Raw genomic sequence first — 25,756 nt, forward strand, 5'->3', positions numbered from 1 at the left:
TTGCCACAAAAAAAGATGAATTTGCAAAAAGAAGATTAATTTCTACAAAAAAAGAAATAAAGAAAAAGAAATTAAAGGTAAATTTTCCTTTAAAAAAATAATTTTCAACCAAAACGATAAATTTTTAAATAAAATAATAAAATCTTCAATCGGAAAATTCCAGATTTTCCCGTCTTACCTGCACTTATCGTCTTCAGCTTCATACGGATATGTTTTCTCAGTGTCTAGACCTTTGTTATCTTTAATATAATGGAATGCTTGATCCATGAGACCACCTTCGCAACCATTGTTTCCATACTTTCCCGAGCAATCCACCAAATTTTGCTCACTCAGGGAAACGAGGACTCCCGTCTTTCTGAAATGTTGCCCTTCCAAAGCTCCAGTCTACCGAAAAAATAAAATAAAAAGCTCCAGTCTAACGAAAAATAAAAATAAAAAGAGTACAGGCTGGCCGTTTTAATCGACAAAATAAATTCTCCGTTATTTCCCGGTTCGAAAAACATTTTTCACGGTACAAAACCATGAGAAAAATTAATTTTCAATTAAACAACAACGAAAAAAAATATTTGACCAAATAGTATATATTTTCAACGTGACTAAAGTTTGACAAAAAAAAAGTTGATTTTCTACCAAAAAAGACGAATTTTCGACAAAAAAAAACATAATTTTTTAACCAAAATAATGAGTTTTCAACGAAAAAAAAAATTGAATTTTTAACCAAAAATGGAGTAGATAAATTTTAATTGAGAATCAATTTTCAATGAAAACAAAAACGAATTTTCTACAAAACAGTTTGATTTTGTACCAATTTGTTGAATTTTTTAACCCAAAAAGCCTAATTCTCTATCAAGCAACTTAATTTTAAAAACAAGAACATGAAAAAACAGAAAAATTTATTTACAATTAATCATTTGACTTTTTTAACAAAATATTTAAATTTGTAGTTTTTAAAAACTTGTTTACAACAAAAAGAATTTTTAATTAAATTTCTTAACCAAAAAAAAAACCGAACATTGAACTAAAATTATGAATCTTCAACAAAAAAAAATTCGTTGAACTTTCTATTTATTTAAAGATTCAACTATTTTATTGAAAATTAAAGTCTTTTGTTAAAAAGTAATCGTTTTTGAACTAAAAATTATATTTTTTGGCAGAAAATTCTTTTTTTTTTAAATTAAAAATTCATGTTTTTTGGTTGAACATTCATCTTTTTTTATTGAAAATTAATTCTTTTTATTTGAAAAGTCTATTATTATATTTTTTTAAAATAAATAATCTCTTTTACTTCAAAAACATACTTTTTGTAAAAATTCAACGATTTTTTTGAAAAAGTCATCGTTTTTGGCCAAAAATTTATACTTTTGTAGAAAATTTATCCTTTGGTTGAAAATTTTTTTTTAGTTGTTGAAAATTCGCCTTTTATATTTCATTTTTGGTGACTCGTTCAAAATTCTAAAAATTGTTTGAAAGTCTAAGTATTTTATTGCAAATTGAACTAGTTTCTTAAAAAAATTTACATTCTTTTAAATTAACCTCTTGCTTCAAAAAATCTATTTCGATTGCAAGTTAGTTCTTTTCATCAAAAACAAAAAAAGTATTACTTTTTTTTCAGAATTAATCTGAATTCAACTATTTTGTTAAAAAGTCATATTTTTTTGTCGAAAATTTATACTTTTTGAATTGAAAATTCTCTTTTACTTTAAAAATCGTTTTTTTGGGCGGAAATTTCAACTATTTCCTAAAAAAAAATCGCCTTTTAGTTAAAAATTCATCTCTTGGTTGAATATTCAACTGGATTGAATTTAGAGGAATTGAAGATCAAAAAGAAGGAGAAAAATTAAATTTCAATTAAACAACAACGAAAAAAATGATTTGACCAAATAGTATATATTTTCAACATGACTAGATTTTGACCAAAAAAAAAGTTGATTTTCTACCAAAAAAAGACGAATTTTCGACAAAAAAAAACATAATTTTTTAACCAGAATAATGAGTTTTCAACGAAAAAAAAATTGAATTTTTAACCAAAAATGGAGTAGATAAATTTTAATTGAGAATCAATTTTCAATGAAAACAAAAACGAATTTTCTACAAAACAGTTTAATTTTATACCAATTTTTTGAATTTTTAAGCCAAAAAACCTAATTCTCTATCAAATAACTTAATTTTAAAAACAAGAACATGAAATAACAACAGAAAAATTTATTTACAATTAATCATTTGACTTTTTTTAACAAAATATTTAAATTTGTAGTTTTTAAAAACTTGTTCACAACAAAAAGAATCTTTAATTTAATTTCTTAACCAAAAAAAAAACCAAACTTTAAACTAAAATTATGAATCTTCAACGAAAAAAAAAGTAATTTAAAAAAAATTTGTTGAACTTTCTATTTATTTAAAGATATAATTATGTGATTGAAAATTAAAGTCTTGTTAAAAAGTAATCGTTTTTGGACGCAAAATTATATTGTTTGGCAGAAAATTCTTTTTATTTGAAAAGCCTATTATTATTATTTTTTTAAATAAATAATCTCTTTTACTTTAAAAACATACTTTTTGTAAAAATTCCAACGATTTTTTTGAAAAAGTTTATCGTTTTTGGTCAAAAATGTATACCTTTGTATAAAATTCATATTTTTTTGTTAAAAATTTATTTTTTGGTAGAAAAATCTTTTTTTTTTTAGTTGTTGAAAATTCACCTTTTATATTTGATTTTTGGTGATACGTTCAAAATTCTACAAATTCTTTGAAAGTATAATTTTATTCACCTTCTTTTAAATTAACCTCTTGCTTCAAAAAATCTATTTCGATTGCAAGTTAGTTCTTTTCATCAAAAACAAAAAAAGTATTACATTTTTTTTCAGAATTAATCTGAATTCAACTATTTTGTTAAAAAGTCATATTTTTTTGTCGAAAATTTATACTTTTTGAATTGAAAATTCTCTTTTACTTTAAAAATCGTTTTTTTGGGCGGAAATTTCAACTATTTGCCAAAAAAAATCGCCTTTTGGTTAAAAATTCAACTGTTTTGTTAAGAAGTCCTCTTCTTCGGTTCAAAATTGATCCTTTTTGATTGAAATCTAATTATTTTTATTTGAAAAATAATTATATTTTTATTTTATAATTAATCTAAATTCAACTATTTCCTTAAAAAGTAATCTTTTTTATAAAAATTTCAATTCCCATTCCTAAGAATTCAAATGGATTGGGAAAAATGTTTTTAAAAATATTTAAAAATTCCATTGATTTCGATAAAACTGGATTAAATTTAGAGGAATTGAAGATCAAAAAGAATTCAATTAAATTTATAAAAATCCAAGGGAATTCTAAAGAATTAAAGGTCAATTTCAAGAAAAATTTCAAATCTTTGAAACCCCACTAATTTATAATACAAAAAGTGACTAATGATTACAGAAAATTTTTTTTAAAAATTCAAATAAATTGGAACAATTTTTAGAATCGAAAAAAATTTGATGACAATAAATTTTTAGTGAATTTAAAGAAATTTAAAAGATATGAAAAGAATATTAGATGAAATTTATAAAAAATCAACCTGAATTAAAAATTTCGATTCTGAACATTTTGCCATTTAAAGTAATAAAAAATAAACAAATTAAAGCATTTAAAGTGGAACTCTTAAATTTATAAACTTTTAAACTTAAGGTTTAAAAGTGTTTTGAATTCAACATTTTTTAATTTAAATACTCACACTAACACTTTTCAATTAAACAATTTTAGATGAAATGCGGATAAATGGCAATATTTAGCATTTAAAATTTTTATAAATTTCAAACATTCAGATTAAGTTCCAAACATGTAAATTCACGTTAAAATTTTCAATACTCTAAATTAAAGAATCAATTAATGAACTTTAAATATTTTTTAAATTATATTATTTTAAGACTGTTTAAGTCAGAAACATTAAAATTTAGAAATTAAAAATTTTTTAATTTTGTAACAGAAAATTTAAAAAAAAATTTTAATTAAATTCGACTAATTTCAAAATATATTTAGAAGCTCTGAAAAAAATGCTAACATACGGAAGAAAACGAATTGTTAACAAAATAGTTGAATTTTCATCTAAACAATTAAATTTTTAAGCAAGAGTTAATTTTTTAATCCAAAAATCTTTGAAAATCTTCTGAATAAATTTGAAATCGTTTGAAATCTAAAATATTTTAAAATCTTTGAAGTCTGGTGTAATGTACGCTTTTTGAAACATTTGAATTTGAAATCTTTATGGAATTTTTTGGAAATCTTTGAAACCTTTGTAAAATATTTTTAAATGTTGGCAAAATCTTTAAAATCTTTGTAAAATGTTTTGAAATTGTTGTGAAAGTTTTTACATTTATTTAAAATCATTAAAAAATTATAAATATTTGTAAAAGCTTTTGAAATTTGCTAAAAAAGTTTTTTTAAATAATTGCAAATCTTTGAAATATTTGTGAATTTTGTTGTATTAATTTGAAATCTTTATAAAATCTTTGAAATATTTTTAAAATAGTTATTAAATCTTTGTGAAAGTTTTTCCAGGTATATGTTGTCGCAAATTTTTAGTTTCTAGTAATTCAATTAGAATTACAAGATATTCTTAAATATTTTAGAACGACAGGTTAAATAAATAATGAAATAATTCTAAAAACATAAATAATAATTTCTTGAATTTGCCTCGAAAGTACATGAATTTGAATATAAATTCAAACACTTTTCTATTGTATCTACTTATACTTAAAATGTAGTGCATATTTACGGATTTTCAAACAAATAGATGAATTTTTAGCCCCATAGTCTAATTTTCCACAGAAATGATTAATTTCCTGCCAAAATTTGATTTAAAAAAAAAATACAATAACTCTGAATCAAATAGTTGAATTTTCAACAGAAAATAAACAATTTTCAAATAAATAGACGAATTTTGAACTAAAAAAAAAACAGTTTTCAATAAAAAATAAAATAATTAAATTTTCAGTTGGAAAAATTATTTTTCCAATAAAAAGCCGTCAAGCGTTAGTCTACTAGCAGCAGCTGCTGAAAGTAGAGTTTAAAGAAATCGTGGGGTATAGAACACCCAGTGTGCACTTAACGAGTAAAAAGTAATTTTTGAGCAATTTTTTTTTATTTTTGTTTACTTTCTAACGTCAGTATATCATATGAAGTACAATATATTTTTTTTATTATTTCATGCTGTTTTTTCTTTTAGATGGCTTATAACTTACGGCAGCGCGTCATGCGAGAGCCGACTGTGGATGTGTTGAATAAAGTATAATTGTTAAAATATATTATATATTTTAGAATCATTAAAATTGCGTAAGTTATTAATTTTTAAGCAAAAAATCCCATTTTTTCACTTTATGCAATAATTTTTTTAACAAACTTAAAATAAATAAATGGCTATAAAACCAACTCTACCTTATAAAAGATACCTTAAACTATATCGGATAATTTTATTCTGACAAAATATTCAATAGGGGTTAAACAACACATGATTAAATACGCTGGGGTGTAAAACACCCACGATGTACTTTACCGTGATTTTTACCATGTATCAAGGTTGCTAGACATCCTAAATTTAAAAAAAAAAGAAAATGCAAAAAAAAAAAGAAATTTTGTGTAACTTACGGTGGAAAATGCCCAGCAGGAACCGCAGTGACCTTGATCTTTGACTGGAGTCACAAGACCTTCTTTTCGCCAATCGACACTTTCTGGCAAAACAACATTGGCTGGTTCGATGAAAGTGGCACCAACAAGCTTCTCAACAGCTCCCAAATTTCTCTTTGTGGTTTTGTTGAAACCGTTGAAAGTGTGAACGAATTCGTGATGAAGCTATCATTAAATTCAAGGGTCAATTATATTTTTTCCCCAACATATTTTACCCTGAATGGAAGTAATTCTAGATTCTTTACCATATCACTGTATTTGTTGATCTTCAACTTGTAGGAAACTAAACCGAGTTCGTATTTGGCATTGTGTTTCGCGACCTTGTGTCGGTTCTCCATAAAGATTTTCATACGGAACTTTTCTTCCGTGTCGCTTTCATAGGTTTTTTTGTGTTCTACCTGCAATTTTACAATTTATAACAAAAAAAGAACTAATCCAGGATGGCCGCGAAACTTTATTTTCCAAATCTCCCGTCTTTTCCCTCATTTTTTTCCTGACCATTGAATATATAAAGAACAAAAAATTAATTTTGACTAAAAAAGATAAATTGTTAACCAAACCTTGAATAATTCAATTGCAAATTATAAAAATTAATGTTCTACCAAATTGAAGAATTTTCAAGTAAAACTATGGGCATACTCAACTGGAATAGTTACATTTTCCTTTTAAAAAATTACTTTTACAAAACAAAATTTTGAACCAGAAGAAATAAATTTTCAACAAAACAATTTTTTTTTAAATATGTTCATTTTTTACCCAAAGTAATGAATTGCCAAATAAAATCATGAATCATCAACTTTAATAGTTAATTTTTCAAAGAAAAAAATTAATTTTTCCTGGAAAAGATAAGTTTTAAACCAAAACTTGAATAAATTACAAGTTAAAAAAATTAATGTTCAACAAAACTCAAGAATTTTCAACTAAAACTATGGAATATTAAATCGGAATAAGTTGAACTTTCTGTTTAAAAAATTACTTCCACAAAAACAAAATAAATTTCCACATAACAAAACTAATTTTGAGCAAAAACATTTTTTTAACTAGTTACATTTACAAACAAAGTGATAAATTTTCAACAAAAATTATCAATTTTTAACTGGAATAGTTGGATTTTAAACTAGAATGATAAAATTTCAAAAAAATAATAAATATTAAACTAATACTCAAATTTTTAAACAAGAAGATTAACTTTCAAAAAAAAAAGATAACAGAATACGTAAATTTTCAACGAAATAGTTAAAGTTTTTATTAGAAGGCCCAAATTTTTTCCAAAGTAATTTTATTTCGAGATTCATTACTTTGGTTGAAAATTCAACTATTTTATTTTTAAATCCGTTTTTTTTTTTGGGTTGAAAATTAATTTTTTCTAGTTCAAAATTCAAAAATTTGGAGAAAAATGGACTTTTTTAAATTGAAACTTCAACTATTTCGTTGAAAATTCACGTATTCTCTTATCTTTTTCTTTGAAAGTTAATCTTCTTGTTTAAAAATTCTTCTTTTCGGTTAAAAATTGCAGTATGACAGTTTAATATTTATCAATTTTCTTGAACAGTCATCTTTCTGGTTTAAAATCCAATAATTATTCCAGTTGAATATTTACATTTTTAGTTGAAAATTTATGACTTAGAAAATGTACTTTTTTTAAATTAAGTTTTTTGTAGTTTTAAGTTTAAAAAAAATGAATGTTTAACCAAACAGATGAATTTTTAATTACAACTATGGCATTTTCAAATGAAATTATTAAATTTTTCATTTGAAAAAATTAATATTTAATTGGAATGAATTTAAATGGAATAGTTTGAATTTTATACAAGAAAAAAGAATTTTGAAATCAAATGATGAATCTTTGACTAGAATTATTGAATTTTTTTGCCAAATAGATTAATTTTCAACCAAGGAGATTAAGTTCTACCAAGAAATATTAATTTTATCTGAAAAAGATAATTTGCAACCAAAAATTAAATAATTAAATTTTCAGTCAAAAAATGAATGTTCAATCGGAGACGAATTTTAATATAAAATTATAGAATATTCAACTGAAAAAATAGTTACATTTTAAGTTAAAAAAAAAAATAATTTTCAACCAAAAAAAGAAATAAATTTTCAACAAAATAGTTAAATTTTCGGCAAAAAATTTCTTTAAAAAAAAGTTTTTATGCAATTAGCTCATATTTCTACTAAAGACATGAATTTTTTAATAAAATTATGAACCTTCAACCAAAAAAATTAATTTTCAACAAAAGAGTTTAACTTTAAACCGAACATTTTTATTTCCAAACTAAAATATGAATTTTTAACAAAAATGATAAATACTAAACTGCAAAACTGGAATTTTTACGCGAAAAGAAGAATTTTTTAAGAACAAGAATTTTTATCCAAATTATTGAATTTTAAACAAAGAATTGGAAAAAAAGATTTAAAATTCCATCTATTTCAATCAAATTAATGTTAAAAAGAATTAAGAAAAATGAAAAGAATTTAATTAAAGTGAACTTAAAAACAGCTAAAAAATATTTTTTCAAATTATTGAATTTAGTAAATTTAAAATGAATTTAGAAAAACCTACGGAAATTCGGAATAATTTAAAAGGCCTTGGAATCTTTTAAAACAGCCGAATATATTTCAAAATTTTTGAATCCCAATTAAATTAATGAAATAAATTTAAAATTCCTTTGAAATCCTTAGCAATCTGCTAAAGCGTTTGAAAATAATTTGGAATTTTTTTTAAATATCCTAAAATATTTTAAATCCTTTGAATCTTTTAAAACACGCTCGCAAATTTCACAGCTTTTTAAAATTCTTTAGAATTTTCAAAAATACCTTAAAATACTTTGAAATCGCTTCAAATCTTTTTAAAGACCTTGAAAGTTATTTTCAATATTTAAAAATAACTTAAAATCTTGAATAATCCGTTGGAATTACTACAAATTATTAAATAAAAAAATTTATTTAATAATTTTTGAAAATACCCTACAATCTTTCAATATGCCCTAAAATATTAAAAATCTTTTTAAATTACTTAGATTTTTTCAAATTTTAAATAATTTAGGATATCTATAAACTATTTAAATTATCTTAACCCTCACAGTCTAGACTGGGTGTTTAAGACCCGGGAAATATTTTCGGCCCGTTATATAGTTATTCAGTTTGGTTGAGAGGGTTAAAATCTTGCTAAATTTTATGTGATTTGTTAAAGTTTTTGCAAATACCTTTAATTTCATTTTAAATGCCCTAGAATCTTTAAAACCATTTCCTTTAAAATTATTTGAAAAGTTTCATATCTCCTGAAAGAGCTTTTGAAAAGCAAAAATATTTAAATATATTAAAATTTTTAATTATTTAAATATTTAAAAAGAATTCAACAAAATTCAAAGCCATGGGGGTTTATTTTTTGAAATATAAGTGACTAATAATATTCCCTAATTTCCAGGTATTCCCCAATTAATTAAACAATTGATGGGCTTTAAAAAATTAGATTTTATCCATCTAAATAAAACATCAATTAAAAATATGATCAGCTGTCGCAATGATTTTTCTGCGACGCAATGCTGATCTTCAACTACATCATTAGAGAATAAAAACATTCTTAATAATCAGCATCAGTCCAATTAATCACAACAACAAAAATTAATCACAACTTGGCCTACTTACTTACTTAATCATAAAAAGATAAGAATAATATAAAACGATATAAAATTACAGTCGGAAGAGTTAATCATAGTCCAAGATTATAAATTGCAAAAACATGATTTTCCGTAAAATTGGAAATATGTATCAATTTTTGACTGTACCTTATATGTAGCCCATTCTTCCAAAACCAGGTCGAAAAAAGAAACGGCCTGGGCCGCAACGACCACAGTCGCCAATAAAAGTAAAATCTTCATATTTGTCTGAAAAAATAGAAACAAATTATCTCGAATTTTGTATTCAAATTTTAAGCATCTAATAAGATAAAACTCTTTTTTTTACTGTAAAAAAATTCCTTGTTCAGATAAAAATTCTAAAAGTGGCAATATCGCTATTTTGATTTCTGTTAGTTGTTTATTAAAAATAATAAGCCACTATACTGGAAAATCCCACTTGTAAATAGTGTTTTTCTGAGAAAAAAAACCACCGCTGATTTATTAATTATTCGAAACAATCGCAAAACTTCATTTTCGAAATTTCCTGACTTTTTCCATGACTAATTTTTCAATTCCACTTTCGATTAATATTTAAATAACAAAATTTAAAACTTGCGACATTCTTAAGATAATCATACTCCATAAATAGAATGAAACAAATTAAAATGTAAACTACTGAAGTCCGAAAAATGACTAATGTCGATTAATTAATGACGTGACTAATGTTCTTTTGAAATAAAAATAACTCAAAAGAATTCGATTCATAAGTATTCAAAATAATTCTCAAATAACTGGATTTAAAAAAATTCCATTTATATCATTTATATCATGTAAATTAAAAGCAATTCAAAAATATGAAGAAAAAAAAAATTTAATTCAAGAGAATTTATAAGTATTTCATGCAATGCCCATTAATTCAAGGCGATTTTAACAAGAGTTTAGAATGTTTTAACAAAAACTAAAAAAAAAAAAAAATATTCAAAAAATCCATTCAATTGAGCAAAATTCAGTTAATTTAAATAATTCAGGATAAATTAATAAAAATTCAACAAACTATTCAAAAATATGAAGGAAAAAAAACAATCATATAATTAAATCTGAAATTAGTTTTTAAAAATGTAAGGGAATTCAAAAGAATTTGATAAAATGCCCGTGAATTCTAGGTGATTTTAAAGAGTTTTGAATGATTTAACAAAAAATAAAATATCCATTGAATTAAGTATAATTCCGAGAATCTAGTACAATTCAAGTGAATTAAAATAAAAAAGAATTAAAGATAAATTAATTTTAAAAATCAGCAAACTCAAGTGAATTCAAAATCATTTAAAAATATAAAAAAAATAATTCGATTCAATAAGTTTGAAATTAATTTTTATAAATTTAAGTGAATTCAAAAAAATTTTATTAAATGCCTATGGATTCAAGACGAATGATTAACAAAAATTAATTAAAATTCAGCGTGAAATCCAAAAAGTATTTACTAATTTCTTCAAATTTTTGAAACCCTATGAAATCTTCCACTTCTTATGAATAAATTCTTTAAACTCCATTAGATATGATAAAATCTCATGAAATATTAGGATATATTTCCTACAGACCTGGAATATTTATTAAATTTCCAAAAATTCTCTACAAACGCATGCAATGTTTTTAAAATGCCTCAAACTTTTGTAAATCTCTTGAAAATTTCTTGGCATTTTTAAAAAACTTAAACTATTTAAAAACCCTTAAAAATAAGTTGTAATGATTAAAATTTATTTAAAAAGTTCCTTGAAAACTTTTAAAATTCTCTAGAATATTGCAAACAGTTTGGAAATCTTTAGAAATTACTTACACTTTTTAAAGCTCTTTAAAATTCCTTGGATTTTTGTTAAAAGTCATAAAATATTTCGAATTCTTTGGTATTTGTTGAAATTCATTTAAACATTTTAAAGCTCTTAAAAATTCCTTGAATGAAAAAAAATATTAAAAACAAAAGATTCAAGATCTTTTAAAATCCCTTCTAATTTTTAAAATATACTAAAATACGTAAAATCCTTTGAAAGTATATGCAAACTTCTTAAAGCTCTGAAAAATTCCTTGGAATTTTTTAAATGCCTATGAGAAATCTCTCCATTTTTATGAGTAAACTTTTTAAAATTCATTAAAAACTTATAAAATCTCGTAAAGTTCTATAATATTTGATATTTCCTGAAATCCTGGAAAATTTATTAAAATACGGTCAGAGCTTTTAAAATCCCTTTATTTGATAAAAATAATCGGAAAGCTAATCTTTGAAAATTCTTTGGAATATTTCTAAATACTCTTAAAATATTTTAAATTATCAAGATCTTCAAAAACTTCCTTGGAATTTTGTTTAAATACCGTAAAATATTTTGAATCCTAGGAAATCTCTTAAAATTCTTTTAAAGCTCTTGAATTTTGAATTTGAATCTTGAATTTTAAAGCTCCTTTGAACTGTAAAAAAAACTCTAAAATCTTTTAAATCATTTGGAATACCTTCAAATGATTATTGAAATACATTAAAATTTCCTTGAGATCTTGGCAAAATCTCTTTAAATTCTTTTAAAGCTCTTGAAAATTCCTTTAAATAGTAAAAAAAAATGTTGACAATTTTTGAAATCCCTTCAAATCATCTAAAAACTCCTTAAAATCTTTTTTAAAATATCCTAAAATATTTATATCTTTTTAAATCCCTTGAAACTTTTTAAGCACTTAAAAATTCTCTGGAATTTTTTTTTTTTAAATACCCTAAGATTTTTCAAAGCTGGTTAAAAATTTAACTTTTGTTAAGAATTCGTTTTTTTTTGGTTGAAAATTAATTTTTTAATAGAAAGTTTAACTGCTTGGTTGAAAGTTAAACTACTTTGTTAAAACATAATTTTATTAATTGAAGATCTATCTCTTGGGTGGAAAATTGAATATTTTTTAAGTCCTTTTTTTGGATGAAAATTAATTTCTTTTAGCTAAAAGTTGAATTGCATGGTTAAAAGAACTACTTTGTTACAAATTTAATACTTTTATTGGAAATTTCTTTTATTTTTTGGTTAAAAGTTAAAATTTTTACATACAAATTAATAGAAATTTAATTATAGAAATCAATAGAAATTTGAACTCTTTTGTTAAAAAAATAAATGTATCAGTTAAATATTCGTCTCTTTGGTTGAATATTTGAATCTTTTGTTGAAAACAAGTTTTCTGTTCTTAAAAATTAATTTTTCGTACAATTTAAGATGTTTTGGTTGATTCAACTATTTTGTTAAAATGTCGTATTTTTTGGTAGAATTCACCTGTTTTTGATTAAAATAAAATCTTATTTAGTTTGATTATCAACTATTAATTTAAACTGTTTTTTATTTAAAACGATTTTTTTTGCTGAAATAGCAACTAATACCCTTTTTTGGATAAAAATTCATCTTATTTATTGAAAATACAACTACTTGGTTCAAATTTAAACCCTTTTGTTCAACATTTATTCTTTCTAATCATTTTTTAAACAGTAGGCTTTATTGTAATACATATAGTGAAAGACGGAAACGGAAATCACTTCCTCAGAATCTAAAATATCAATAATAATTGTTTATGAGGTACTTTCAGCTGTTTAAACATTTTCATGACATTCCAGAATTCGAAACGTGAGTCAAGATACATTTGCTGAACTACTCGTGTCAATCTTATCGTATTCAATTATGATAATATGTAAAAACAACGCAGTTCACATTTATCTATATTATTAAATTACGGACGAAGTGAATCACAATATTAATGGTATAATTTATCGAATGAAGCCGTTTTCAGCAATTACGTCACTCTGCCAGGGGGTGGTAACATGGGGGGGGGGGGGCAGAATGGAAAATATAAAAATGCATCACAATTCTATGAAATGATTGAAATCATTCTTTCAAAAATCTGACCCTTTTCTCGTTTTTTCGACAACTGAATGAATTATTAAATTCGATACGAAAACTATTTTTCGATGAAAGTTAATTTTTTTTAGAAGCATTATTATTTTTTGTTTGAGAATTCATCTTTTTTATCAAATATTTCGGTAAAAAATAAATTATTTTACTAAACATTTATTTTATTGTGTTGAGATTCAACTACTCAGTTGAAAATTTGTTTTAGTTGAAAATCTATTTTTAAACTGAAAATTTCACTAATCCATTATTGGTTGAAAATTGATCGTTTGTACTTGAAAAACAATTTCGTTGAAAATTAATGTACTCTGCCAAAATTCTTTTGCTTTTTGTCGCAAATTAGTTTTTTTTTTAACTGAAAATTTAACTACTTGTTTAAAAGTTGAACTTCTTTGTTAATAATTAATATTTTTTATTGAAAATACAACTACTTGGTCGAAAGCTAAAATTTGTTTATAAAAAATTCATTCGATTTGTTAAACATGTATTCTTTTTTATTAAATATTCCGTTTATATAACTTTGTTAAAAATTCAACTTTTTTTTAAATTTGGGATTTTTAGTTGGATTTTTTTTTTAATTGGAAATTTAACTATTTAATTACTGATTGAAAATTCGTGTTCTGTTTTAGTTCACAATGCAAGTGTCTTTTTTTAAATCTATTTTTATTAAAAATGGAACTATTTAACTGAAAATCCATCGCCTTTTGGTACAAAATTGTATTACTCGGTTAAAAATGTAATTGTTTTGTTAAAAAGTTAACAATTTTGGTAAAAAGTTATTATTTTTGGTTGAATATTCAAGTGCTTTGTAGAAAATACGTCTTTTTTATAATAAATTAAACTGTTTTATTGAACATGAATTTATTTTTTAACACAGAAATATGATTAAATAAGTGGTTTTTCAAAAAAAAAAGAAATGAAACTTATGAAGAGATTAATTTTGATACGAAAAGGCCACATATTGAACCAAAATTAAAAAAAAAATCCAGTAAATTGTTAAATTTTAATTCTAAAAGGATACATTTTCAACAAAAAAGTTACTTTTTAACCAAATAGTTGGACTTTCTACAAAATATGTTAAATTGTTCATACTTAAAATATTAATTTTTAACAAAAAAGCTTCATTTCCAACCAAATTATCGAATTTTCAACCATTTTTAAATGAAAACGACGAATTTTCAATACAATAAATATATATATTTTTTAAAAATTAATTTTCAACCAAATAGTTGAATTTTCTACCAAAATATTTAAATTTATACTAAAATAAAAAGAATTTGAAACAAAGTAGTTAAATTTTCAACCAGAAAAGACGAATTTTCAACAAAAAAAAGCTGAATTTTCAACCAAAACAGAACATTTCTTTTAAACAGTTGGATTTTCAAAAAAATAAATGTGACTGATGAAAAGAGATAAATTCTGTAACGAAAAAGCTGAATTTTGAATTAAGAATGAAAAAAATGTCCACTAAATTTGTGAATATTTTGACTAAATACATAAATTTAAAAAATTCAAATATTAATTTATAACAAAAAGGTTATTTCCAATCAAATAGTCAAATTTTCTAACATTTTCAACCCAAAACGAAGAATTTTCAATAAAAGAAATAATTTTAGAGTTCATTTTCAACCAAACAGTTGAATTTTCTACCAAAATGTTTGATTTTCTACTAAACAAAAAAGAAGAAAAAAGAATTTGGAACAAATTAATATTTTTCAACCAAATTAATTAATTTTCATATCAAAAATATTAATTAAAAAAAAAGGTTTTTTCAACAACAAAAAAATAGCTGAACTTTATACTAGAATAAAAAGAATTTGAAACAAAGCAGTTAAATTTTCAACCAGAAAATACGAATTTTCAAAAAAAGCTGAACCCTTTACAAAAATTCTTTACCAAAATAGATGAATTTTTAAAACAAAAAAAAAATTTTTTTTGATAAAAAAATTGAATTTTTAAACCGAATATACAAATTTCCAAAAACAAAAAACCGAATTTTCAACAAAACCTGGATCCTGAAAAAAAAACTGATCAATTTGTTTCGAAAATAGTTGAATTTTCAAACAAAAGAAATGAGACTTTTTATGAAAAAACATAAATTTTGAAACGAAAAAGCCGACTGTTGAACCAAGAATTTAAAAAAAATCCACTAAATCGTTGTATTTTCTAGCAAAAAACAAAAAGAATTTTCTACAAAACAGTTGTATTTTCAAACTGGAAACTTCTACCGAAATAGATGAATTATCAACGAAAAATATAATAGTTAATATTATTTCAACCAAAAAATATTTTAATTTTATATCAATCACAGTTGAATTTAACAAAAAAGGCGAATTTCTAACAAAATAACTAAATCCTCAACCAAATTTCTTAAAAGTAGAAAAGTTCGATAAATAATAGGAATTATTGTAATATAAAAAATCGATACGTTCAATATGAATAAAGCCAAATTTTTCAGCGCGAGTAGGTCAGTAGGTTATACACTGCCATAAAATCTTGTGCAAAAAAAAAAGTCTACAATAAAGAAAATGCAGGACAAAGAGAAAAAGCCACTAATCTAGAGGCGAATAATTTACTTTCAAATGAGATACATGATGAAGGTTATATCAATTAATTTGCAAAAAAAAATTATTTGAATTTTACCACCTGAAAGTGTATTTTAACCTTAGAATCCGTGTGCTACTTTCACCCTGCGAAATACGATGCTCCAAAGAGAATTTAAAAATCATAATATAATAATTGCTTGGTTTCCCTAAAGTTTTATTTACATTTTTTCATCTCGCGAAAAATACGAAACAAAATTGATCTAAAGCTAACTCACTGATAAAAATCACGAACGCTTTTATTAACATTGTCCTTTTGTCAACTGAATGGATATCACTAGGATTACTATCTATTAGACTAAATTATGTCCATTCTGATGATGAATGATGAAAGTGACCGTGAGAACAAAGCAAGTGCGTTGTTAGGTATCAAAAGGAATAAAATTGCGTCATCTAAATCAAACTAGTTTAGCGAGGAATATTTTTCAAACCTAAATTTCGTAATTGAAAGAATCGAGAAATAAAGTTTATTTGCGAGAACCTAGAATAAAATAAAAAAAATGTTGGAAGGGTCAAGTAGTGAAATCTTTAACTGCGTCACGTCAAATTCGGAATCAGAACAATGATTTGTATCTCGAGTCAAAGATATATTTTTCTTTATATAAATATAAAACTCACCTATTTACCGATGAAAAAAGAAGGAATGTTTATCACTAAGCACTAGAAAAATTTAATAAATTTAATAAAAAGCTACGATCGAAACGACCCACTCTCTGAAGCAGTACACGAACACACTGAATACGAGAGCAACGACGCACGCTTTGTTATAGACTGAACTGACACTTCCCCCTCCCTTCATCTCCCCTTCTGCGCGACTCGCATCGTTCGTCATTCGTCGAAAATAAAAAGTCTACTCTGATTGGATAAGAAGGCCCCCGTTCGGTCCGTTCTTTGTCACGTGTATGCGTATCCCAGATGCGCATGACTCAGTTGTGACTCAATGGTCATGTGCTTTTGATATGATTTGACGGTTTCCAATTCGAGCGTATTATGGAGATAAACAAACATTGCAGATTGGGACAATAACAAAGAAAGTGAAGATGTTTTATTTCAGCAATTTTTATTATTCTTAATGATTTTTAAAAAATTTTTTTATAAAGAATATAATATTTGAATTATATTTTTTAGAATGAAGGAAAACTCATTATTATTTAAACAAAATGTGCTGAAAGAAAATGTATCGATTTCCCTTAAGAATGGGAACAAATAAAAAATATAATAAAAAAGGATCAATTAAAGTACAAACAAATGTAATAAAATATAAATTAAAAAAAATAAAATTACTTTTCAATCAAACCTGTAAAATTTCACTGATACATAATTAGTTAAGTTTTAACACGTGTTTGTTAAAGCTCAAAGAGCTTTAACAAAAGAGAATTAACAATCACCAAGTTACAATTGTCGATGCTTTCACCTTTAATTTTAACAGCCTTGCAAACAAATGTGAGTGAAGTACAAAAGCGATTCTGAGTTAAAAATTATTTTTTTTACTGAAAATTTAAATATGTATTCCATTTTTTTAAACTTGGTCGTTTTTATTTGATAACTGAACTACTTAAAAACTGATCATTTTTAGTTAAAAATTTAACTATTTGTTTGAAAATCAATGCATATAGTCGAAAATTCTTATTTTTTGGTAGAATATTAATCTTTTTGGTGAAATTTTTTTGTTTATTTGTAAATTTATTATGGTTACAAATTTATTTTTTAACTGCCAATTTAACTATCCCACCCTTGTTAGAAAAATAATTTTTTTCAGTTTAAAATCCAACTATTTGGTTGAAATTGTGTGTATTTTGTTCAAAGTCCATCTTTTTGATATAAAATTAATTTTCTTATTTGAAAATTGAATTATTTTATTGAAATGTAACACCAAAAATATAATCGGTTGAAAATAGAATTTATTTATTAAAAATTCATTTTATTGGTTCAAGATTTTGTTGTTAGAAATTATTATTTTTTTACTGAAAATTTTATTATTCTATTTTTAGATCAAAATTAATCATTTTTAGTTGAAACTTGAACTATTTCGTTAAAATTTAATGTCATTTGATTAAAATTCATCTTGTTTTTTTAGAAAATTAATTTTCTTGGCTGAAAATTCAACTATTTGATAGAAAGTTGAACTTCTTCGTTAAAAATTCATATTCTTGGTTGAAAATTTAACTATTCTGTCGAAAATTTTATTTTTTTATTAAATTTTTTGTTTGAACTGAAAATTTATTTCATATTTGGTTGAAAATATATCGTTTTTACCTGAATAGTTTAAATTGAGTTTTTTTAATAAATTTTTTTTTACTGAAAATGTAACTTCTTTTTTTGGCTGAAAATTCATCTTTTTAACGGAAAATTAATTTTATGAGTTTCAAATTAAACTATTTGTTTAAACTTCCCTGTTAAAAATTAATTTTATTGATTACAGATTTAACAATTTTGTTGAAAACTCGTTTTTATAGTTAAAAATGAATTTCTTTTTAAATGAAAATTTAACTATTATATTTTTGAACGAAAAACTATCGTTTTTAGTTGAAAATTAGACTTTTCGGTGGGTTTCCTTGACAACGGGAACCACATAAAATTGAATAAGAAAAATATTTAAAAAATAGAATAAAATTTCAAATCGCAAATAATACAATAATACATAATATATAATAAAAAAGAATAAAATATAATACAATCAAAAAGACGAATTTTCTACAAAACATTTGAATTTTCAACCTGAAAACATCAATCAAAAACAAAGAATTTACTTTTTAATCAAGTAGTTCAATTATCAACTAAAAGCGATCAAGTTTAAAAAAAATGGAATAGTTTAATTTTCACTAAAAAATTAATTTTTAACCAGAAAAAAAGATATAATTATGAACAAAATAGATATATTTTCAACCAAAAAGCTCAATCTTCAACCAAAAATTCTGCCGGCCGGGCAGGTGGGCACATTCTCATCACACACTGTGCGCGCGGCTCCAAGTTTAAACGCATTAGGACGCGCGTCTGCTGGATTTGTTTGTGCTATTGTACTTCGCCAAAATTGGAGGTAGGCCTTTTAAAAATTAAAGGTCGCAAGGGATCGACAACTGGAATTTGGTGATTGTGAATTTTCTTTTGTTAAAGCTTCTTCGGCTTTAACGAATGAGCTTTAACAAAAACATGTTAAAACTTAACTAATGACTACTGAACATTTACAGATTTGATTAGCAAAAAGTGGGCCACATAAGGTGTTACATTCTAATAATAATTGAATTCCACAATAATTTTTGTAAAAAATTTATTATTCTTTTTAGCATATTTTTTTACAGTTTTGCTCTTTTTCTGCACTTTTAATCTGAGGGAGTTATGAACTTATTGAAGTTGACAAAAATAATTTGTTAAACAATTTATTACTGTTAATAGGAATTTTCCCATAGAATAGAATTATAAAGTGGGGGGTTTTTCCAAATTTTAAAACCTATTTTTAACATTTTTTCATCTTTTCAGTTTGATAGAGGCAATAATCAATTAAATTTAACAAAATTAATTATTTAAAACATTTATTATTATTTTGTAACAATATTCTCATAATGTTATACAGTTGCCGTTTTTTTATTCACCTTTTTGTCCATGTTTCACTTATAAAAAGGTTTAATGAAAATTTAAAAAAAAACATAATTGTTTAAACCTTTTTTTTTAACTTTATGCTCCTAAAGTAATACTAGATAATTGCGGTTTTTTTCTAAAACTTTGAACTTTTTGTCGACTTTTTACTCAGTGAAATTTTAAGCTCTTCTTTGACTTTTTCATTAGGAACAAAATATAAAAATATTAATTTAAGCAAACAAAAATTTATCTTTGATATAATCTATGAACATCCGGACCTAAACAATAAAAAAAGGTTAATAATAAAATAATAAAAGAATATATAGCACTTTTACTTGATAAAAATATTATATTATTTTATTTTATTGTTTTATTATATATTTATTTAGTATTTATTTTATTTATTTTTTATTATTTTATTGTATTTATTTATTATTATATTATTTAAACTAGATTCGAGAATTCAATAATTTGAACATTTTCCTGTGTTCTCAGTTTTGCAATTTTTATAGTGCTTTTGTATTAAATTATAAAATAGCAGACCCTATAAAATAATAAATAAATAAATGATAATAAAATTTCAGACAGTTTATGATATTATCGAATTATAAAATTTCCTAATCTTAACAATCCAAAATGTTTAAATAATAAAATAATAAATGAAATAAAACAAATTTAGAGAAAAATATTTTATTTATTATTTTAGTATTAATTTGTTAATTAGATTTATTATATCGACAATTTGATTTCGAGACTTATCTATCATCGGAAATTTCAAAATTCGGTGATATCATAAACGGTCGGGAATATTATTATTTAAAATTGTGAGAAAGTTAAATACAGGTAACGAAAAATTACATTAAATCGTATTTTTATATTTAAACAAAAGGAAAATTAAAACCTATTTTATAAGTAAAAAGTAAAACTTATACTTAATTACATTTCAATTGGAGTATGAAATAAAATTTGAATTAATTATTTTATTATCAATAAAAATGAAGAAACATCGCTTGAATTATATAATTCACTATGAAATCAATAAAACCTGAATATTATGTAATGAAACAAGACTCTAAAGTTGTGAACTTTTTTGTACGAATGGGAAAAAACAAGTTTTAATAAAAACATTTGTTCAAATTCTCATCTTTCTATATAGTTATAAAAAAATATATTTACCCGCTTATAATATTACAGAATTGAAATAATCCTGAAATATAAAAAAAAATATTTTTAGTGTTTCTAAAAATATTTTTTGAAATTAAAATAATAATAATTTGTTTTAAATATAAGTATTTATAATTTTCCAATTCAGGAATTTTATTATTTTGGAATTTTATTAATCGGGAATTTTACAGTTTCAGGAATTTTATTTTTAGACATTTTTCAGTAGTCCCTTATTATTCAAAAATCTCTTTATTCAGGAATTTTTCAATTCGGAAGTTCTTTTATTCGGGAATTTAATTTTCGGAAATTTTATTATTTAGGAATAATTCGGAAAAATGTATTATTTTTTAATTTCTTTATTCAGGAGTTTCATTAATCGGGAATTTTACAGTTTCAGGAATTTTATTTTTCGACATTTTTCAGTAGTCCCTTATTATTAAAAAATCTGTTAATACGGGAATTTTATTAAACGGGAATTTTCCAATTCGGAAATTCTATTATTCGGGAATTTAATTTCCGGAAATGTTACTATTCAGGAATTTCATTATTTGAATATTTTTCAATTCAGGATTTTTACAGCCTCAGGAATTTTATTATTCGGGAATTTTAAAGTGCCGGGAATTTTCTCTTTTACGATTTTCAGTTGTTCCTTATTATTCGGGAATTTTCCATTTACGGAATTTTATTATTAGAGAATTTTATAATTCAAGAATTTGATTATTCAAGAATTTAATTTTCTGGAATTTTATTAATCAGGAATTTCATATTTCAGGAATTTTGTAATTCGGGAATTTTATTATTGGGAAATTTTACTTCTCGGGAAGTTTCTAATTTGTGAAAATGTATTATTTTTAAATTTCGTCATTCAGGAGCTTTATTACTCGGGAATTTTACAGTTTTAGGAATTTTATTTTTCGAAAATTTTCAGTAGTTCCTTATTATTACAAAATCTTTTAATTCAGGAATTTTCCAATTCGGAAATTCTATTATTCGAAAATTTAGTTTTCGGAAATGTTATTATTCAGGAATTTTCCAATTCAGGAATGAAATTATTCGAAAATTGGCCAATACAAGATTTTTACTGCCTCGGGAATTTTATTATTCGGGAATTTGAAAGTGCCGGGAATTTTCTCTTTCAGGATTTTCAGTTGTTCCTTATTATTCGGGAATTTTCCATTTACGGAATTTTATAATTCAGGAATTTTATTATTCGGGAATTTAATTTTCTCAAATTTTATTAATCAGGAATTTCATTATTCATGAATTTTGTAATTCGGGAATTTTATTGTAGGGAAATTTTACTTTTCGGGAATTTTCTAATTTGGAAAAATTTATTATTTTTAAATTTCATTTTTCAGGAGTTCTATTATTCGGAAATTTTATTATTCGAGAATTTTACAGTTTTAGGAATTTTATTTTCCGAAATTTTTCAGTAGTCCCTTATTATTAAAAAATCTTTTAATTCGGAAATTTTATTATACGGGAATTTTCCAATTCGGAAATTCTATTATTCGGGAATTTAATTTTCGGAAATTTTATTATTCAGGATTTTCATTATTCGAAGATTTTCCAATTCGTGATTTTTACAGCCTCGGGAATTTTATTATTCGGGAATTTTAAAGTTCCGGGAATTTTCTCTTTCAGGATTTTCAGTTGTCCCTTATTATTCGTGTACTTAATTTTCGGGAATTTTATTAATCAGGAATTTCATTATTCAGGAATTTTGTAATTCGGGAATTTTATTATTCGGAAATTTTATTACTGGGAAATTTTACTTTTCGGGAATTTTCTAATTCGGGAAAATTTATTGTTTTTAATTTCATTATTCAGGAATTTTATTATTCGGGAATTTTTCACTTTCAGGAATTTTATTTTCCAAAATCTTTCAGTAGTCCCTTATTATTCAAAAATCTTTTAATTCGGGAATTTTATTATATGGATATTTTCCAATTCGGAAATTCTATTATTCGGGAATCGAATTTTCGGAAATTTTATTATTCAGGAATTTCGTTATTCGCAGATTTTCTAATTCGGGATTTTTATTATTCGAAGATTTTCCAATTCAGGGTCTTTACAGCCTCGGGAATTTTATTTTTCGGGTATTTTAAAGTGCCGGGAATTTTCTCTTTCAGGATTTTCATTGTCCCTAATTTTTCGGGAATTTTATTTTCCGAAATTTTTCAGTAATCCCTTATTATTAAAAAATCTTTTAGTTCGGGAATTTTATTACACGGGGATTTTCCAAATCGGAAATTCTATTATTCGGGAATTAAATTTTCGGGAATTTTATTATTCAGGAATTTCATTATTCAGAAATTTTATAATTCGGATATTTTATTATTCGGAAATCTTCGAACTGGAAAATTTTATTTTTCAGAAATTTTCTAATTACGGAAAATTTATTATTTTGAAATTTCATTATTTAGGAATTTCATTATTCGGAAATTTAATTTTCTGGAATGTTACAGAATTCGAAATTTTATTTTTTGGGAATTTTATTATTCGGAAATGGTATAATTCGGGAATGTTATTATTCGGGAAATTTCCAATTCGGGAATTTTATTGTTCAGAAATCTTATTATTCCGGAGTATTGACATTCCGGACTAATAAAATCTTCGAATAATAAAATTTCCGAATAATGAAATTCTCGAATTATAAAATTCCTGAATTGAAAAATTCCCAAATAATAAAATTCCTGAATTCGACAATTCCTGAATAATAAAATTTACGAAAAATAAAACTAATAAATTCTGAAATTCCCGAATAATCAAATTTCCGAATGATAAAATTCATGGATAATAAAATTCTCTAACAATAACACTCCCAAATAATAAAATTTCTGAATAATAAAGTTTCCAAATTGGAAAATTCCTGAATGAAATTCTCGAATAATAGAATTCCTGAATCCGATAATTCCCAAATAATAAGGGCGACTGAAAAATCCCGAAAAATTAAATTCTCGACTCTGTAACATTTTCGAATAATAAAATTCCACAATAATAAAATTTTTGAATAATAAAACTAACAAATTTGGAAATTCCCGAATAATGAAATTCTTTAATAACAAAAGTCCCTAATAATAAAATTTCTGAAAATTACATAAAATAGACATTTTTATTTTTGCCTCTTTTTAATCCAGAAACTTCTATAATGTATAGAATTTATAATTAATTTTCTAGTTTCTTGTCATTTAGAACTCTCTGAAGAAACTTATTATGATAATTGAGAAAGAATTTATTATCTAGGTCATTAAATTTTTATCAATTTATTAATTTCGTAAGTATAAATAAGGAAACTAAAGCATCACGTGAGATCACATGCTCTCAACTTTATCATAATTAATAACAAAATTGCAACAAATTTTGTCGATAAGGCAAATAGAAATTAATTTTTACGAAAATTAAAATTTAAACTTTCAAATTAAAATCAACCATTTTTAATCCTACTCTTATTAAATATTATATTATCAGTTCCGAATTTTATTTATCTGTTTTGGTTAAAAATCTATTATTTGATAGGAAATTCAATTATTCGATTGAAAATGCAACAATTTTATTATAAAATCTTTTTTTTTATACCTAATTGGTTGAAAGTTGAAATACTTTGTTGAAAATTAAATTTTTTGGCTTAGGTTGAAAATTCAACTATTTGATTGAAAATTCATTTTTTTGTTTGTTCAAAATCGATTTTTCTACTTAAAATTTAGCGATTTTATTTTGGGTACAAAATGGGTCGTTTTTTAATGAAAATTATACTATTTCGTTGAAAATTCATCTTTTCTGGTAGAATATTAGTCTTTTTGGTGGAAAAAATCTTGTGCTTCAAAATTTATTTCTTTTTCAAAAAACTATTTTTTGGTTGAAAATTCGTCTTTTTTAGCAGAATATTAAATCTTCTTATTAATTTTTTTTGGAGAAAAAGTAATTTATTATGATGAATTTTTGAGAGTTGAATTAAATTGTGAAAAATTGATTTTCTAATTTAAAAATATATATCTACGGTTACAAAATTAAAAGTGTTATTAAAAATTCTTTTTTTTTAAATTAATTTCTTTCTAAATGAAAATTTTACTATTCTATTTTTCATTGAAAGCGATTCCTTTTCAGTTGAATTTTCAACTATTTCTTTAAGAATTAATGCCATCTATTGAAAATACATCTTTTTTGTAAGAAATTAAATTTCTTGGTTGAAAATTGAATTATGTTGTGGAACACTCGTTTTTTTTACAATTTTTTTAAAAATGAAAATCAACAATTTCATTTTTGGTTGGAAATGTATCGTTTTTAGCTGAACATTCAAATATTTCGTGAAAATTTCGAGTGTCTTGTTGAAAAATCTTCTTTTTCACTAGACAATTAATGTTTAATGTCCTTGTTTAAATTCTTTTTTTATCGATTTTTTAAATAAGAATGTTACTATTATATTTTTGTTTGAAAATTTATCTTTTTTTGGTCGAAAATTCAACTTTTTGTTTAAAAATTCATTCTTTTCATAAAAGATTCAAATATTAAAGATTTAAATATTCCTTTTTTTTTAGTTAAAAATGAATTTATTTTTAACTAAAAATTTTACTTTTTGTTTTTTGAAAGAAAATTGATAGTTTTTAGTTGAAAATTCAAGTGTTTAAGGAAAAATTTATTTATTTTGTTAAAAAATCGTCTTTTTTGGTAGGAAATTATTATTCATAATGGAAAATTCAACTTCATGGTTGAAAGTTAAACTACTTTGTTAAACATTCTATTTTAAGTTTTAAATTGATTTTATAAGGTTTCTTGGCTGTAAAATTATCTATTTTATTGAAACTTAGTTTTTTTTTTAAATTTATATCCTACAAAAAGAAAATTTTGGTGTTGTATTTTTGATTGAAAATTGATCTTTTTTAGTTGACAATTCAATTATTTCGTTAAAATTTCATGTATTTTATTTTAAAAATCGTATTTTTTAGTAGAAAGTTATTTAAAAAAACCTAGTAACAGAAAATGTTACTATTTTATTTTTTGATAAAAATTGATATGTCTTATTGAAAATTTAACTGTTAGGTTGAAAATTCGTATTTTGTGGTACAATATTAATCTTTTTTGTGAAAATTTTTATTTTGATTGAAAATTCATTTCTTAGGTTGAAAATTCAACTATTTCATTAAAAATCCATTTTTGTTGTTGAAAATCAATTTTTTTTACTGAAAATTTAACTATTTTATTATTGTTTCAAAAT

At 23.3% G+C, this 25,756-nt stretch overlaps 1 protein-coding gene across 2 annotated transcripts in view; it reads right to left on the reverse strand.

The window, feature by feature from the left end:
- Nucleotides 1–16,555, reverse strand: part of LOC117176032 (cathepsin L) — a 21,245-nt gene extending 4,690 nt beyond the window's left edge. The window contains exons 1-5 of one of the 2 annotated variants that reach the window (XM_033366006.1): nucleotides 16,420–16,555; nucleotides 9,450–9,548; nucleotides 5,904–6,056; nucleotides 5,620–5,823; nucleotides 179–384 (exon numbers count right to left, since the gene is read on the reverse strand). In XM_033366006.1, coding sequence (XP_033221897.1) covers nucleotides 179–384; nucleotides 5,620–5,823; nucleotides 5,904–6,056; nucleotides 9,450–9,542 — 656 coding nt within the window. In that variant the 5' untranslated portion in view covers nucleotides 9,543–9,548; nucleotides 16,420–16,555. Of the gene's footprint in view, nucleotides 1–178; nucleotides 385–5,619; nucleotides 5,824–5,903; nucleotides 6,057–9,449; nucleotides 9,549–16,419 lie in introns of those variants that run through there. The other variant, XM_033366007.1, reaches the window with a different exon arrangement.
- Nucleotides 16,556–25,756: the final 9,201 nt, after the last annotated feature.

The sequence above is a fragment of the Belonocnema kinseyi genome, chromosome 7, assembly GCF_010883055.1.
Source record: "Belonocnema kinseyi isolate 2016_QV_RU_SX_M_011 chromosome 7, B_treatae_v1, whole genome shotgun sequence".
NCBI classification, from domain to species: Eukaryota; Metazoa; Arthropoda; class Insecta; order Hymenoptera; family Cynipidae; genus Belonocnema; species Belonocnema kinseyi.